The 14942-nt window shown below is 35.6% G+C and overlaps 1 protein-coding gene across 3 annotated transcripts in view; it reads right to left on the minus strand.

The window, feature by feature from the left end:
- PRELID2 (PRELI domain containing 2) overlaps positions 1 to 14942 on the minus strand; it is an 81100-nt gene that overhangs the window by 38570 nt on the left and 27588 nt on the right. For 2 of the 3 annotated variants that reach the window (XM_014058885.2, XM_087709593.1), the window contains exons 5-7: positions 7680 to 7785; positions 5316 to 5380; positions 1809 to 4857 (exon numbers count right to left, since the gene is read on the minus strand). In XM_014058885.2, coding sequence (XP_013914360.1) covers positions 5324 to 5380; positions 7680 to 7785 — 163 coding nt within the window. In that variant the 3' untranslated portion in view covers positions 1809 to 4857; positions 5316 to 5323. Of the gene's footprint in view, positions 1 to 1808; positions 4858 to 5315; positions 5381 to 7679; positions 7786 to 14942 lie in introns of those variants that run through there. The other variant, XM_087709592.1, reaches the window with a different exon arrangement.

Below are 14942 nucleotides of genomic sequence, written 5' to 3' on the forward strand. Positions count from 1 at the left end.
TGTGTTGGGAATTATTTATAAAAGGCAACCTGGAGTTCTTTGAAGTCTAAAACATCAATAGCATATTGGTATCAACCAGTGGTGGGTTGCTAATCCCGTTCCAACCGGTTCAGTTGGAACGGGGCCGGCGGCGTCTTCGTGCACGCGTGCAGTTCACGCATGCGTCTTAGCGCCTGCGCGATGCTCCAGCTGCTCACGGAGAATCGTGCAGGCGCTGTATGTGCCATCCAGCTGCTCGCGGAGAATCATGCAGGCGCTGTATGTGCCATGCGCCTGCATGGAAGCGCAGAAGCCTTCAAAGACCGGTAAGGAGTGCGGGCGGGCGGGTGGGCCCTTCGCCATTCCTGGAAGTTACTTACTTCCGGGTTCGCTGACCAACCGGTTCGCGGGGACCGCCGTGAACCGGTTGAAACCCACCCCTGGTATCAACTAACTAGGCAATACATTTCTTTTATATAGGAGAATATCTTTACAGTAACCCAAACAAGTCAAATAGTATAACTCTAGAGTCAGAAAGATTCCAACTAAATATGATTCGTCTTACTCACGGTTTATATTTCCTCTAATAGTCACTTTGAGACAAAGGAAACAATAAAATAAAAACTATTAAGAAACCAATTTCAATAAGTACAGGAAAGGTTCAGGGAGATTTTAAAAATGCCATATAAGAATGTTTCACAAAAGTGGAACAAAAATGAATCCATTATCAATTAAACTAACAGAAATCAAATTTGTATTATCTCCAACAAGATTCCAGTACTGTAATCAGTTATCCTATTCAGTCTCTTCTAGATTCTAAATAATGCAGGCAGGCACGTAAATTGCTTAATTTTTCTGTTAACTTTAAAAAAAAATTATTGGTGCATAATACACTTATCAGATCTAGCACAGGCAATTTTGGGAACTATCAAGCTGGTAGTTTTAACAACCAGCTGGTTGTTTTAAGTACAGTATCTGTTTTGATGCTTCCCTGTCAGAAATTATTCATGATTTCACAGTTGTCATTAATTTCTGGCCTAGTCACTTAAATAGAAGTGGACTGTCTCTTCTGCATTTTCCTATGTTATAGAACATTATTCTATGTTCTTTTTTCAAGTTGAGCAGGAAGAAGGCTATCTATAGGTGGGGAACATTATATTGAACCATGATTATAGGCAGATCCTCACTTGCTCAGATTTAGAGCCATTGTCACCTATCCAGGAAGTCAATATTCCTCCTGATAACCCTCTATCAAGACAAACAGCTGTTAGTTCCTTAGCAATCTAAAGACTTGAAAAGAGTAAGTTGATATTGACTATCCTATGATTAAACAAGGTGAGAGATCACATTCCATCTTATTCTAATGGGCTAGCAAAAGAGCATCTCAAACAATATAGTAAAATAATCTATTTCAAATACTGAATGGTCTATTATAAGATGAAACTCTAGGGCTAAGATTCTTATTGCAACCAATCTGTAAGGCTTAACAAATACAATTATCCTATATCAATATTAAGTTAGATGCTGCAGTTAGAGCACTACTAGTAGATAGTGGAGCTTTGGTCAGCTTAGTTGATCCAGGAGTTGGGATTTTGTCTATGGTTTGAAAGCACTCTGTTTAAGAACAGAAGTTTGTTGTTTGGCAAGAATTATACCAAAGACCATTAGATAGAATTTTGAAGAACAACTTTTTACATAGAACACCAGAATTCTAGAGTAACTTTCTCTCCGCCCTAAGAAGGAATTATAAACCACTTCTAAAAAAACCTTGCCAGCAAAACTGCAGGGACCATCAGCAGAACTGAATGGAAGGGGGAAAAAACCTGAAATCCGGTTAGTTGAGGTTGTTTATTTGATTTATATAATCACCCATCTCACAAACACGATTCTAGGCAGTATACAATGAAAAGTTAAAACATCTATGGAGAAACCAGTTAAAACAAATAAAAAATTAAACAATATAAATAAGTTGAATGAACCAGCATCCCACACAGTGCTACAATTTTATGGGATCCCCATTTCATTGGGGGGGAGGGGCGCAATGATGTCCCAAAGAGCAGATTCTGTGAAAAGGCCCACCTCCCAGGCACCATTAGATGGAATTATTCAGCAGGTAGGAGCCATACACACACTCCTCCTTCTGGACCTGATGGATGAGTAGAAGTATCCAGGGAAAAGTAGTCACTCAAATAACCTTATCCCATGCCATGTAGGGCTTTAGAGATCAAAACCAGCACCTTGAATTGAACCGTTGCAAGCCAGCAACTAAGGCCGCGCACACAGAATAGCTTGAATATGGGCCATTCTAGGAACATTCATAACTTCGCTTTTCCAGCAGTTGAAGCTTTTAGATGCTGTTCAAGAACAGCCTCATATACAGTACATTACAATTGTCCATTTGGAAGGTGACCTGAGCATGAATAACTGCAAGTAGAGACTCATGATCCAGGGCACAACTAGGACAAAGTCCCTCCTACCATGATTGGCACCTGCTTTATGAGTTATGAATTCAGTAGGACTCCCAAATTGCACACCAGATCTGATTGGGGCAGTGAAACTCCAGTATTAAATTCCCAGATCCAGAAGGCCCTACAACTCAAAGCCACTTAGCCTTAACAGGTTCAGTTGAAGCCTGCTGTTTCCCATCCAGACCCTATATTTATACCCATCATTTGTATGTAGTTATTTATTGTTAGCTGGGTATTATTTCTGGACCTTGTTTCCATGGCAATTAAAATAGTTCCTGACTATCGTCTCTATGGCACACTTTTAAGTACTTGAATCCCAAGATATCTTCTTTCAGTTTTTTCTCCAAACTGATCATCCCAAGTTCTTTTAGCCTGTCCTCACAGGGCATGTCATCTCTCTATATCAATTTTCTTGCCCTTCTCTGAACTTATTCTAACTTGTCAATCTTTCTGGAAATGCAATACCCAGAATCAATCAGTATGTTCCAGGTGTGATAGATTAGAGGGGAATAACAACTTCAAACATTTTTGATAAAATGCTTATTTTAATATAGCCCATTAGCCCTTCTAGCACTAGCTGATGCTTGCTAGCACTAGCTGATGCTTGCTAGCACTAGCTGATCTTGCTATTCATAAAGCACCTGGTAACTGATAAGTTACCATAATTGTAAAACGATAACATAAAAAAGTTTTTTATTCAATAACGATGCATTTTTACATCCTTCTAACAAAATAATTCTTAACAACTTCCTTGGAGGCTCAACACTACTTCTATTATATTCTAGATAATATTATATTGATGTATGTGTATATTTTTAGGTGGGAGTTTTGTTGGGTGTTCAGCATTTCAATAAACTATAAGAGCAAGCTTCATATATCAATTCTGCCTTTGTAACAATTACAATGCATATTCATTTTCATCTTTTTGTTTCCCCCCTATGTGAATGTTTTGTTCACATATGGAAAAATGAGGGCAAAATTCAAACACAGCAGGAAAGAAGGATTGTCTTCACTGTTGCTTAATATTCATACTGCTGGGAACATCCATCCTGCTTTCAACATGTTTAATAAAAGAGAGGAAAAAGTAGGGAAACAGCAGGCAGTTGGCACACTTTTTGGGTCCATTAGCCAGCTGTCCAACAGCTGTTCAAATGGTTAGACCATTTCATTGCTGAAAGAAATTAAAAATGACCCAATGGAACTGCTGTGCTTGGTAAATGTAAATTCACTCCAGCTCACTCCAGCAATCTTCATCATAAAACTGCAGGATGGAAAGCTGTATGTTGAAACAATATCTCTATTTCTCCAGAATATAATTTTATTTAATCAAAACCTAAGTAATTTGAAACTCAAATATTTATCTAAGCATCACCCAGATCCCTATTTGATGTTTATAATATTTATTTAATGCAACTAATTTGCTGATTCCAGGTGGATATATTAACTAACTCTTAGCACTTCAGCTACTTGATGTACCAATAGTGAAAAATATGTAGAATATATATAGATATGTCACTGCTTGTTATAAGTCTGATATCCTCACTAGTCTACAAGGAATTTTAAGATCCATTAGAATCTTGTAACCTTGACCTCTATATATTTTTATCAAATACATTTCACACTTCAAACAGACTGTTTAGTTATACTTAATAGGGTGCCTCAAGTTAATCTTCTATTTCACCCAAATGTACTTAAAATGAACTAATTAAATACCATCACTGAAAAGGTTTTACAATACAAAAATGATTTGCCATTCTGAATTTAGATAGAGGCTACTAAAAAACCATAAGCATTTACAAATTTAGGTACCCCATAATGTTTTGCAATGGTTCACATTTTAAGGGCTATATTGGTAATCCAAAATATATTAATACTGTAGCATTTGTGTATGTTTATGATTTTATACTATAGCAGAATAATTAATATTTTTTAAAAACTAAATTCTTATTCTTAGATGTCTTTATGTGATCATATAGTATAAATTCACATCATCTCTTAATTCAGTTTCCATGAAATATATTCTGTCAAGAAAAATTATACATACAGGAAAATACAGGAAAAGCTTATTCCTTTTGGCTAGTAAGCTTTTCCTTTAACTAAAGATTTGGGAGTTATTTTTCAAATGGATGGTTTCTTATAAATATTTACATCTTTGAAATCAGAGAACAACTACACAGTGATCATTTTTCAAAATAATATTTCTTTCTCCCTGGTCGTTCTGGAGCACATACTGTTCAAATTATGTCATTCCATGTAGGCTATTTAGGGGAGATTTCAAATCTTTCTCTTCTCTTCAACAATCTTTTTTTCTTCATTAAAACAATCCAGACGGTTAACTTCAGTAAAATGTAAGGTTGGAAGTAAGGATGTAGTGCTATGTATCAACTTAGATATACGGAGACTTTAGTTCCTGGGGGGAAAAAACAGCAATAAATGTGTTATAAAAACAATCTAGAGTCATTTGCTCTCTTTCCTAGAGCCCATGGATTGATTGATTGAATTTCTATTTTGCATCATCAAACTTCAGAACAACTCACTTAAATATGGCTGGGAGAGATTTACATACATACATATGTACATACGTAAATACGTACGTGTGTGCGTGTGTGTGTTTGTGTGTATACTGTTTAGAAAACAATGCTATAGCAACAAACATAAAATACTCTTTATCTGCTATTAGAATTTAGCCAAATGTTTCAAATACTAAACTCTATAATACAAGTCATAAAAAACTTGTGAAAGTTCTTGTACAAGCAGAATTCAAGTATTAGATTATTCAAATAGGCTCAGAATCAAATGGGTTATAAAATCTTTTAACTGTCTTGGTTAATTGTTGCACTGAATAAAACAGTTCATCTGCATACTCACATTTTTCATTATAAAACAGGCCCTCCAAACTGATCTTGCAGAAGCCTCTCCATGATTGAAATACTCTGTAAAAAACATCACAGACTAGATCACTTTGAAATCTAAATATTTTACAAATAACCCTATTCACTCCATGTCACCCCAAATCTCTTCCTAATACAATTAGTCACCCCTTGGAGTCCTACTGGACTAAACCTCTTACAAGTTTCACGGATAAACTGCTAACTTTCAGGATAAAATCACAAGAGTCCCGAGGGATATAGGCAAACAACAGGGCATTCTATAAACTCTATCCATACCATACGATTTTGGGAAAGCTGATCTCAAGTAAAAATCTACATAGAAAACTAGGCAATAAGACAAGTTGCAAGTTCCTAAAGAAGTTTCTCTTTTAGATTCTTAACATTTTGTCAATAAATTGCTTGACCTTTTGGCTAGTAATTTTGAATGTCTTTCTGGTCACAACCTGCAAATACTTCAGGAAGGGGGATGACAATATGTGTGTGGATATACATATACATAATTGGAACCTAGAGCTCTAGCTTGTTGCAATTTTGACCAATGTACCAATCAGAATTTGGTAGTTTGATTCTAGTATTTACTATATTCTGTTTGTTTTCAGATGTGGATGTCAGTGGCTGTAGTTCCAAGGCCCCACACTAATTGGGATCTTTTTGTTCTCTGATAAAGGAGAAATATCTGTAAATGTAACAAAGATCTGGCAGCTCAAACAGTGCAGTACACCATCAAATATTCTTTTCATAATAGAATTTGGAAATTATGTTTACCGTGCCAACTTTGGATCAGTTACAAACCAATAACCCAAATGATCCACATTTAAAAAATTCAGAATGGCTTGGAAAATGCTTCTTTATAAACTTTAAAATATTGGAACTTGCAGCTCCTTTTTCTGTTTTCATCATCTCCACAGGAAGTGAGAACTGACTAATACAACTCATCCATCTAAATTAAGTTTGCCACCATTTACTAACTACAGCACGAACTGACAAATGTGAGAACTCTTGAGTTTTGCACTGGGAATCTTAACATGTTATTTATTGAATCAATTATGTTCACAGTGTGAAAGCTGCTTTTCCTTTCTTTCTCATAGTATTGATGCCTCTAACATAGGGGTTAGGAAAGAAGAGGGTGGGGGAGGAATATATAAAATGGCTAAAGATCAATTGTAAGTCATATATGACTGAAATAATGGTACTGCCCAATAAATATATTCCTTACAACTGAGGTTCTAATACTTGTCATTTTAATTTTATCAGCTAAGCTGATCTTTTTGTTATAACAAACCTTGTTTGTTATGTGCAAATGTAGACAATAGAACTTAACAGATCTCTATAGTGAAAGGATTTTCTTCTATAGGTAATCATGGGGTCCCTTCACCTTGCTAGATCTCACATAAAATGAATTAATATAAAATGAGAGAATGCTATATTTAATATTAGTTTCAATATGTTATAATATCTGCTACATAACGTGACTTTGCTCTGACTCTTTTAAGATTATACCAGGTGCGCTCCAGTGCACCCATGTACTTCTGACTGTAAATACTTTTGACCTCTTATTTGTCTTGTTTTGCTTATGCCTATTTTATTACAGCAACGGATGAAAATGAGGAAAAAGGTGAACCATCTGCAAGTAAGACGAATGTCAAATAACCACTGAAATAAAGTTTCTGAGAATATTTGACAGCATCCCAGAATAAGCCTGACCAGATGAGTTAAAAAAAGTTATCAATAAAAATAAAAAGAAATATAAAAAGATCTCATGTAGTATCACTTCATCTCATTATGTTCTATCTACACAATCTTAATCTTTTTCCAGTTCTGACAATTATCCCAAGAACCCCAAAATGGGTCAGGATCAATTCTTCAAAAGTGCTAGGAGTTCTCAATTTTTCTTCTAATCAATTTTACAATGTATGTGATCACATATTTGCTTGACTAATGTCTCTGTTTGTGAATAAATATACATACTCAGTCTTATAAATTATATTCTGGGAAGATACCATGACAGAACCACCATCAGCATAGCACCCTATAACCACATTTGCTGCTAAATATCTCAGGGATAATTTATGATTAATTGAAAAAGGGGCACATATGAATGAATCTGCTTCAAGTGCTAACCCAAATGCTGCCTGAATGAAAACTTCAAATAAATACAATGTAGGCATGTGGTGACCTATGACATTAGTCTAAACAAATACATATATGGGAATGTCTTCTGTACCAATACTTGTTTTGACACATTTTAATATAAAGGAACTAGAATATTGTACATATCAGAAAAAAAGCATATTAGATGTCAAGAACCTGGGAATTAAATTTAAAAAAATAAAGCACTTACCCTTTTGACTCCTTGATTTAAAAAGGATCGTGCAAAAATTTCCAGTAAGCAATTCAGCAATCCAGTCCCTTTTACTGTTATATTTCCTTTCTGAACAAATTCTGTCCTACAAAATAAAAATGTAACTGAATTGGACCATTGTCTGCAATGCCTAGAATGTCTGCAGTAAGGTCACCCAATTGCCTTCATGCATAAGGTAAGACTATAAAAAATCTACTAATAAAGGATCCACTCACCAACACTTGCTAATGACAAAAAGAATGAGTCAAATATTCAAATAGAAAAATGCCTTAGGCTTCATATATTTTGGTTGTCATGGCTGTCATGGTCATTATGAATTCCAAAACAATGTGTTAAACTGTTCTTAAAGTAAAAACAAAAATAATAATAATGAGGTCAAAGCTTAGAAAATATTCAAAATCATCTCTTCAAGGTCATATATCACATACTATAAGAGTGTGTGTTTTTTGGCTATGGTTTTATTTCTAGTTCATTAAAGTTTCACATCTTCCTTATGTCACCAAAATATGCCTGCATGATGCAAAGATAATATATAATATACAATATAAGTGCTATAGTGTTTTAGAATGAATGTAAACAACATATTCTACTTTAAACTTCATTAAAGTGATTATTAATTAAAATATTGAGATCATTTGCTCTAACTTAGTCCTATAAACAGGGGTGCATAGAATATGGGTTGCAATGTTTCTACTGTAGTAATATGACAGCACTGTGTTTTCTAATGCCATTCAGTAATCTAATGCCAATTTTAGTAATTTAGTAATGTTTTGAATACATGTGTGAGGCAAAGAAACTGCAGACAGCCATTTCCCTCTTTTTTAGAGTTTAGAGTTTTATTAGTATTTGTAGGCCGCCCTTTTCCCTGAGGGGACTCAGGGCGGCTCACACAAAACCGGGAAGGGGGAATACAGACATTAAGATAGAAACATATAATAAAATAGTAGGCAACATACATTCATCATTCGGGAGGGGTAACTATCCTTATCCCCAGGCCTGACGGGCGAGCCAGTTCTTCAAGGCTATGCGGAAGGCTTGGACGGTGGAGAGGGTACGAATCTCCACGGGGAGCTCGTTCCAAAGGGTCGGGGCTACTGCTGAGAAGGCCCTCCTCCTTGTAGTTGCCAGCCGACACTGGCTGGCCGATGGGACACGGAGGAGGCCTAATCTATGGGATCTTATTGGTCGCAGGGATGTAATTGGCAGAAGGCGGTCTCTCAAGTATCCAGATCCACTGCCATGTAGGGCTTTATGGGTGACTAATAGCACCTTGAAGCGCATCCGGAGATCGACAGGTAGCCAGCGCAGCTCGCGGAGGATAGGTGTTATGCGGGTGAATCGAGGTGCACCCGCAATCACTCGCGCGGCTGCGTTCTGCACTAGCTGAAGTCGCCGGATGCTCTTCAAGGGCAGCTCTCATCAGTAATTATCACTTTCAAAGCTGGAAGAACTAAAATACCCATATGAAAGAAAGAGAAGGAAGAAGGGGATGGAGAGGAAGAAGGAAGGAAGTAGAGAAGGGAGGGAGGGAGAAAAGAAAAGAAAGAGAAAACAAGGTGGTGTCATAGCAGGTGCGAAGGATGGTAAACAAAGCATTCCAACCTATACCTTATAACCTCTTAAATGGAATAATAATAATATAAGAATGGCAAAGAAAAAGAATAACTATGTGAATGTATATCTATAATTGTATGTAAGAGAATAAATGATAGTAAAAATATAAAGCATAATATAGGTAAATAATATTTAGTCATAAGTAGCTAAGTATAAATAAATAAAGAATTGTACATAAAAATGGATAACGAACAAGGAGATTATGAACGCAAGATAGAAATGTATAGTAGGGAAAATACTAACCGCAAAGAAACTGATTCGGAACTGCGGTATGATATACGATGGAACTTATTGTTCCTATGTTGTTTTTAAGTTATGTGTTTGTTTCTGTTGATGTGCTTATGTGTATAAAATAAAAAATTATAAAAAAATATATAAATAAAAGAAAGAAAGAAAGAAAGAAAGAAAGAAAGAAAGAAAGAAAGAAAGAAAGAAAGAAAGAAAGAAAGAAACGGATCAAATGTCACCATTCCTAATTTAAAACCAACAAGGCTGCAATCACTGCTTATCTTCCTCAGAAGAAATTCGACTGAACATTGTTCATTTGACTTTTAAACAAACTTGCATCACTAATTATGAAAGGCAGGTCCAGATAACATCGACTGAGATATCATCAATTTGTTTGATTGAAGAGTTGAACCCAACTTGACAGCACCAAACTATCTGGGCTACTTATTAAATTTTAAAGTAGACTGTTAAGATTAAGAGGAAAAAGAAAGGGAGGAGTAGCTTTACTGTGTCAGATTGCTAAGCAACAGACTGCTTTAGGTATTTGACAAAGTGATATAATAACTATGAACAAGTATTAGAAAGCAAAGCATGTCTATAGTAAACATTCAAAGTTATTTTGAGCCATGATTCTATAAAATACACCAGTAATATAGATGCATGCATGGAAAAGGCAGGGCTATGCAAATTATTGTGGTTTCCCCCCACCCACCCCCCTGTAATTGCTTTATTGCATTATAAGTTGTGACAATCACATTATTAAATACAGATAGTAGCTGGGCACACTGGTTTTTTTGCAAAATAAACTAAAAATTGTTAGCACCCTGATGGTTTAGATAAGTCAACCTTTAAAGAGAAAAAAAGTTTATGACAATGTTCAATATAATCTCCAAAATGTAAATAAACAAAGTTGCTTGAATTGTACAATGAAAGCTAAGAACGGCATTGATAGACAATTCTATGCATTTATTTTATAATATCAAAAAGTTTCTATGAGCTTAATACTTAATAATAATTTCTACACTATGTTACAGTATTTAGATATTTTATATACACTATATATATATATATATATATATATATATATATATATATATATATATATATATATATATATATATATGTTATATTTGTGCTGATAAATATATCTATCTATGTATCTATCTCTCTAGCTAGCTAGCTAGTTATAGCTATAGCTATAGCTATAGCTATAGCTATCTATATCTATATCTATATCTATATCTATATCTATATCTATATCTATATCTATATCTATATCTATATCTATATCTATATCTATATCTATATCTATATCTATATCTATATCTATATATATATATATATATATATATATATATATATATATATATATATATACACACACACACACACGCAAAACAGAAGCTAATATTTGATTTCCAACTTCCTTCTTTATAATCTGCCCAATTTGCAGCATTTATAAATATTTCGATCCCCTCAGAAAGTATAAAGTTATTGCTTCTCAGCCCCACGTCCCCAGCATCAAAATTAAGGCTAATTCACAATTTCACTGCACTACATGGATATGCCTTTGAAATCAGAGCCATGTGTAATATACTACAGAAAATTACAGGTACTACTGTAGACACAAATGTTTACATCTAAATAGTACTCTAAATGACAATGCAAAAATTTCTGGAGTGCACTTCTCATTCTTGTCATTGTTTCCCTCAAGCTCCCAAAATTGGCAGCTACTTTGGTTACTGGCACAGCTGGTGTAATTCAGAACCGTAGACTGAACAAGGACTGGAATATACAACAGAATGGCTGGCCTGTACGTATTAACAAAGTATGTATTGCAGTAACAGCCAATTTTTGTGTTGGTTACCACTTATACATGATCATTGCACATCCTTCTGTTGTTTTTTAATTTAATACTGAAATGTAGAAATCTACAGTACCAACAAGGGAAAAAAAGTATTCTATGAAATAAAGAAAACTTAGATATATTATAATAAATAAAGCTAAACTGACAAAAAAAGAAACCAGTATATGCAATTGGGGGGGGGGGAGGGGAACTATAGAATTAATTCACAATCAGATCAATACTTGATTGGCTTCATCTTCATTCATGGTCCTCAGATCCACTGACAAAAAGACATTTTCAGAGCCTTTGAATGCTTCTGGAGAAATATTTTCTAATGATTTTTTTTAATTTTTAAACCATAAGACAGACAGACAGGGAGACAGACAGACAGACATACGTTTCTTAATAACTGGACCTAATGATAGTCCAAAACTAGTCCTTCAAATTCTTCATTCTACAATTCAATTACTGTAACTAATGCTAACTTTCATTTTAACTTTCTAATTCCTTATAACCGTGATGGCGAACCTATGGCATGAATGCCACAGGTGGCATCCGTGCCACAGGTGGCACCCAAAGCCATCTCTGCAGGCACAAGAGCCATCGCCCACATCAGTTCCACTGCGCATGTGCGTGCACCTCCTGCCAGTCAGCTGATTTTCAGGTCTGCTGGGAGAAGTGCACGCATGCGCTGGGATGGGGGGGATACAGTGCTCCCCGCACCCCCTTTTTGATCCCAGGACCAAAACGGGGCTCTTGAGCGCATGCACAATGGCAGGGGAGCACGAGGAGGATCATGTACACATGCATGGGGGGAGTACCGGGGGCTCATGTATGCATGCACGGGGGGGCGGGCCTGCGGGGGGGGCATTGGATTATGGTTGTCAGCACACACACACAGCACACACACACCCTTTTGGCACTTGAGGGAAAAAACGTTTGCCATCCCTGCCTTATAACATTGAATTTTTACTTCATGTTCAAGTATCAGAACTCTTATGGATCCTTAAGAGGCTGTTACAGCACCCAAGATGTACTATTATTTAATAAATGTTTCAGTTCCGTATATTGCTGTGCAATTATAGGGAAGTCATTTTCAACACATAACATCAAGATGTCTTTAAGACGACTGCTAGAAATCAATATATTTAAATTGCTGAATCTAATCACTCTAATAAAACATTATCCCTGTTATTTTCAAATGAAGATATTCCTCAACATTAATTTCTCATGTGATTTGGACTGAAAAAGTAACCTGTTGCCCATTAATAACTAAACATGCCTACACCTGAGAAGCTCAAAGATCTGTGTACACTATTTGACGACATGAAAAGAAAATAGAACTGCATTTTAGAATCAGCGCTGCTCAATATATAGGCTCCACTGTTCACCAAATTTTGAAATATGTATCAATTCAAATGAAATCACTTAACATTTTTAGCATTCAGAGATACCAATAGAGAGCCAAATTATATGCCTTAACCCTTTTGTTCTACAAGCAAGCAGAAATTAGATGAGCTTAGAAAGTTTAGAGCTGCAACATTCAGTTTGATTTTTTAAAGCCAAATGTTCCTCCTGAGGGTTAGAATAGGATGTCCAGAAATCCTTTTTCCCCAGATCAAGGATCAAAGACTAATTTTCCACATATTTCTAAATGAGAAGGTCTGGGAAGTAGACAGCAAACTAACTTTGCCATTTTACCTTCTTGTTTTTTATGATTATTGGGGGGGGGGACACATATTTTGCAATGCACACTATGGCAAAGAATGTCAGCAAACTGAATTAAAAAGGAAGAAATGATCCTGCTGTAATTTCAAACTGTATCTTTCAGGTATTGTCAAAAGCAATCCTAGCATACTTTAAAAGCTATCCATGGAGGTCTTTCTCCCATAAGTCTTATTTAGACAACCCATGTCCTGTTAGGTCATCATTGCACAGATATTCCTTACCTAAACACAGGAAGAGAATGTTCATTGTTGGGCAAAAAATCAGTGGGAGTGGAGCAAATTCCAACTTCATGCCAGCTCTTTACTGAATCCCCTTGAGAAAGATAGCAAGGAGCATCAGAAGTCTTCCTTCCTTCCTTCCTTCCTTCCTCCCTCCCTCCCTCCCACCCTCCGTTCAACACAATTGATTTTAAACTCCCTGCTAGTTTCCCCATTGACTGTGAAAAGTTCTTATGGAGCATTGGAAATGCCAATCACCTGACAGCAGCTGACCATTGTAATGTGGCTATGCTGAAGAAACCAGAAGTTTTCCAAATTTCAAGATGGGATTTTGGATGCATTCTGTAAGTTAGTTCACCTTAACTACCTTGGTTGAAAAACTGTTGCCTTATGAGGCAGTTTTGCCAAATTGAAGGTTACAAACAAATGTGAGTGATTGAGTGGTACATACAATAGATTCATTGTAGAAAACAAAAGTACTTTTCAAAGAATCTTTTTTTAAAAACCGACTGGCACAGTGTAGGCTAACATGGTCTGTTGTTCAGGATTAGTTGAAAAAGAAAAAGATGAATTCCACAAAGAATATATATATAGAGAGAGAGAAAGGCAGAAATTCAGATTTTTAAGCCTCCTGAAAGCACCTGCTTGGCTACCACATTGAAAAAAAATAGGTAAAACAGGTAAGTTTTTGATCTGATCTGATCGAGCTTTTCCTTTGTTTTATTGTCAATATAAACTAAAGAAATGAACTACATTTGGCTATAAATGCTATCTAAGGTTAATAGATAAGAAGACAAGGTTGACACTCAAACTGCAAATTCCAAGGTAAACTTGATGGATCATTCACTGTCTTTTTTGAATCAACAGCATTAGTAGATTATTCATCTACTTCCCATTCACAGTATATCAATTGTGCATTAGCTTATGTGATTTTATCGTCAGGAAAAAAGATGATTACTTAGTGGTTGGGAAGCTCCAAAGAAAATAATGCACCAGACTATACAAAGCAGATCCGTGATATGCAAACCATATGTCAGTTTACTGTGTGATACAAAGGAATTTTTCCTGAGGTCTATCGGCAGTCATGTTGCACGAGCTAGCTTTTGTTGACCATTCTTCTGAAACCTTTGATAATACTTTATATTTCCTCTTTCCAAATTAAATCCTGGGACTACATCAGAGATTACACAGAATCCTTAGAAATCCCTTTATTTTGAGGAGCCATAGGTTCTGTTTATACAATCTACAAAAACGTTTATCCTTGACTTATCATGCTAAGTCAACTGGCACTTGAAAAGACTCTCCTGACTATTGAAATAAAATTTCCAAATCATTGCCATTATCATTTGAAGCCCTGATTAATGTTAAGAGTCCAACAGGAATTAGAATATAGGTATGTTTTAGCGGAAAACAATTAAAAGATAAACTGATGCCCTTGCACTGTTTCAATTTTGTTAACCCAGGATGAAAATCATATTCTTCTCTTGGGAACCTAAATGTCTCTCTCGCTTCAAAATAAGAAGCTGATCCATATACTTTTGTAATGGACCAGTTGTTTCCAATACTTACTTTCATATAACATTCCCAACTGATTTGCTCTTTTTCATC

Source organism: Thamnophis sirtalis, unplaced genomic scaffold, assembly GCF_051295495.1.
Source record: "Thamnophis sirtalis isolate CommonGarterSnake01/CBP01778 unplaced genomic scaffold, rThaSir2_p1.2 scaffold_3, whole genome shotgun sequence".
In the NCBI taxonomy this organism is placed as follows: Eukaryota; Metazoa; Chordata; class Lepidosauria; order Squamata; family Natricidae; genus Thamnophis; species Thamnophis sirtalis.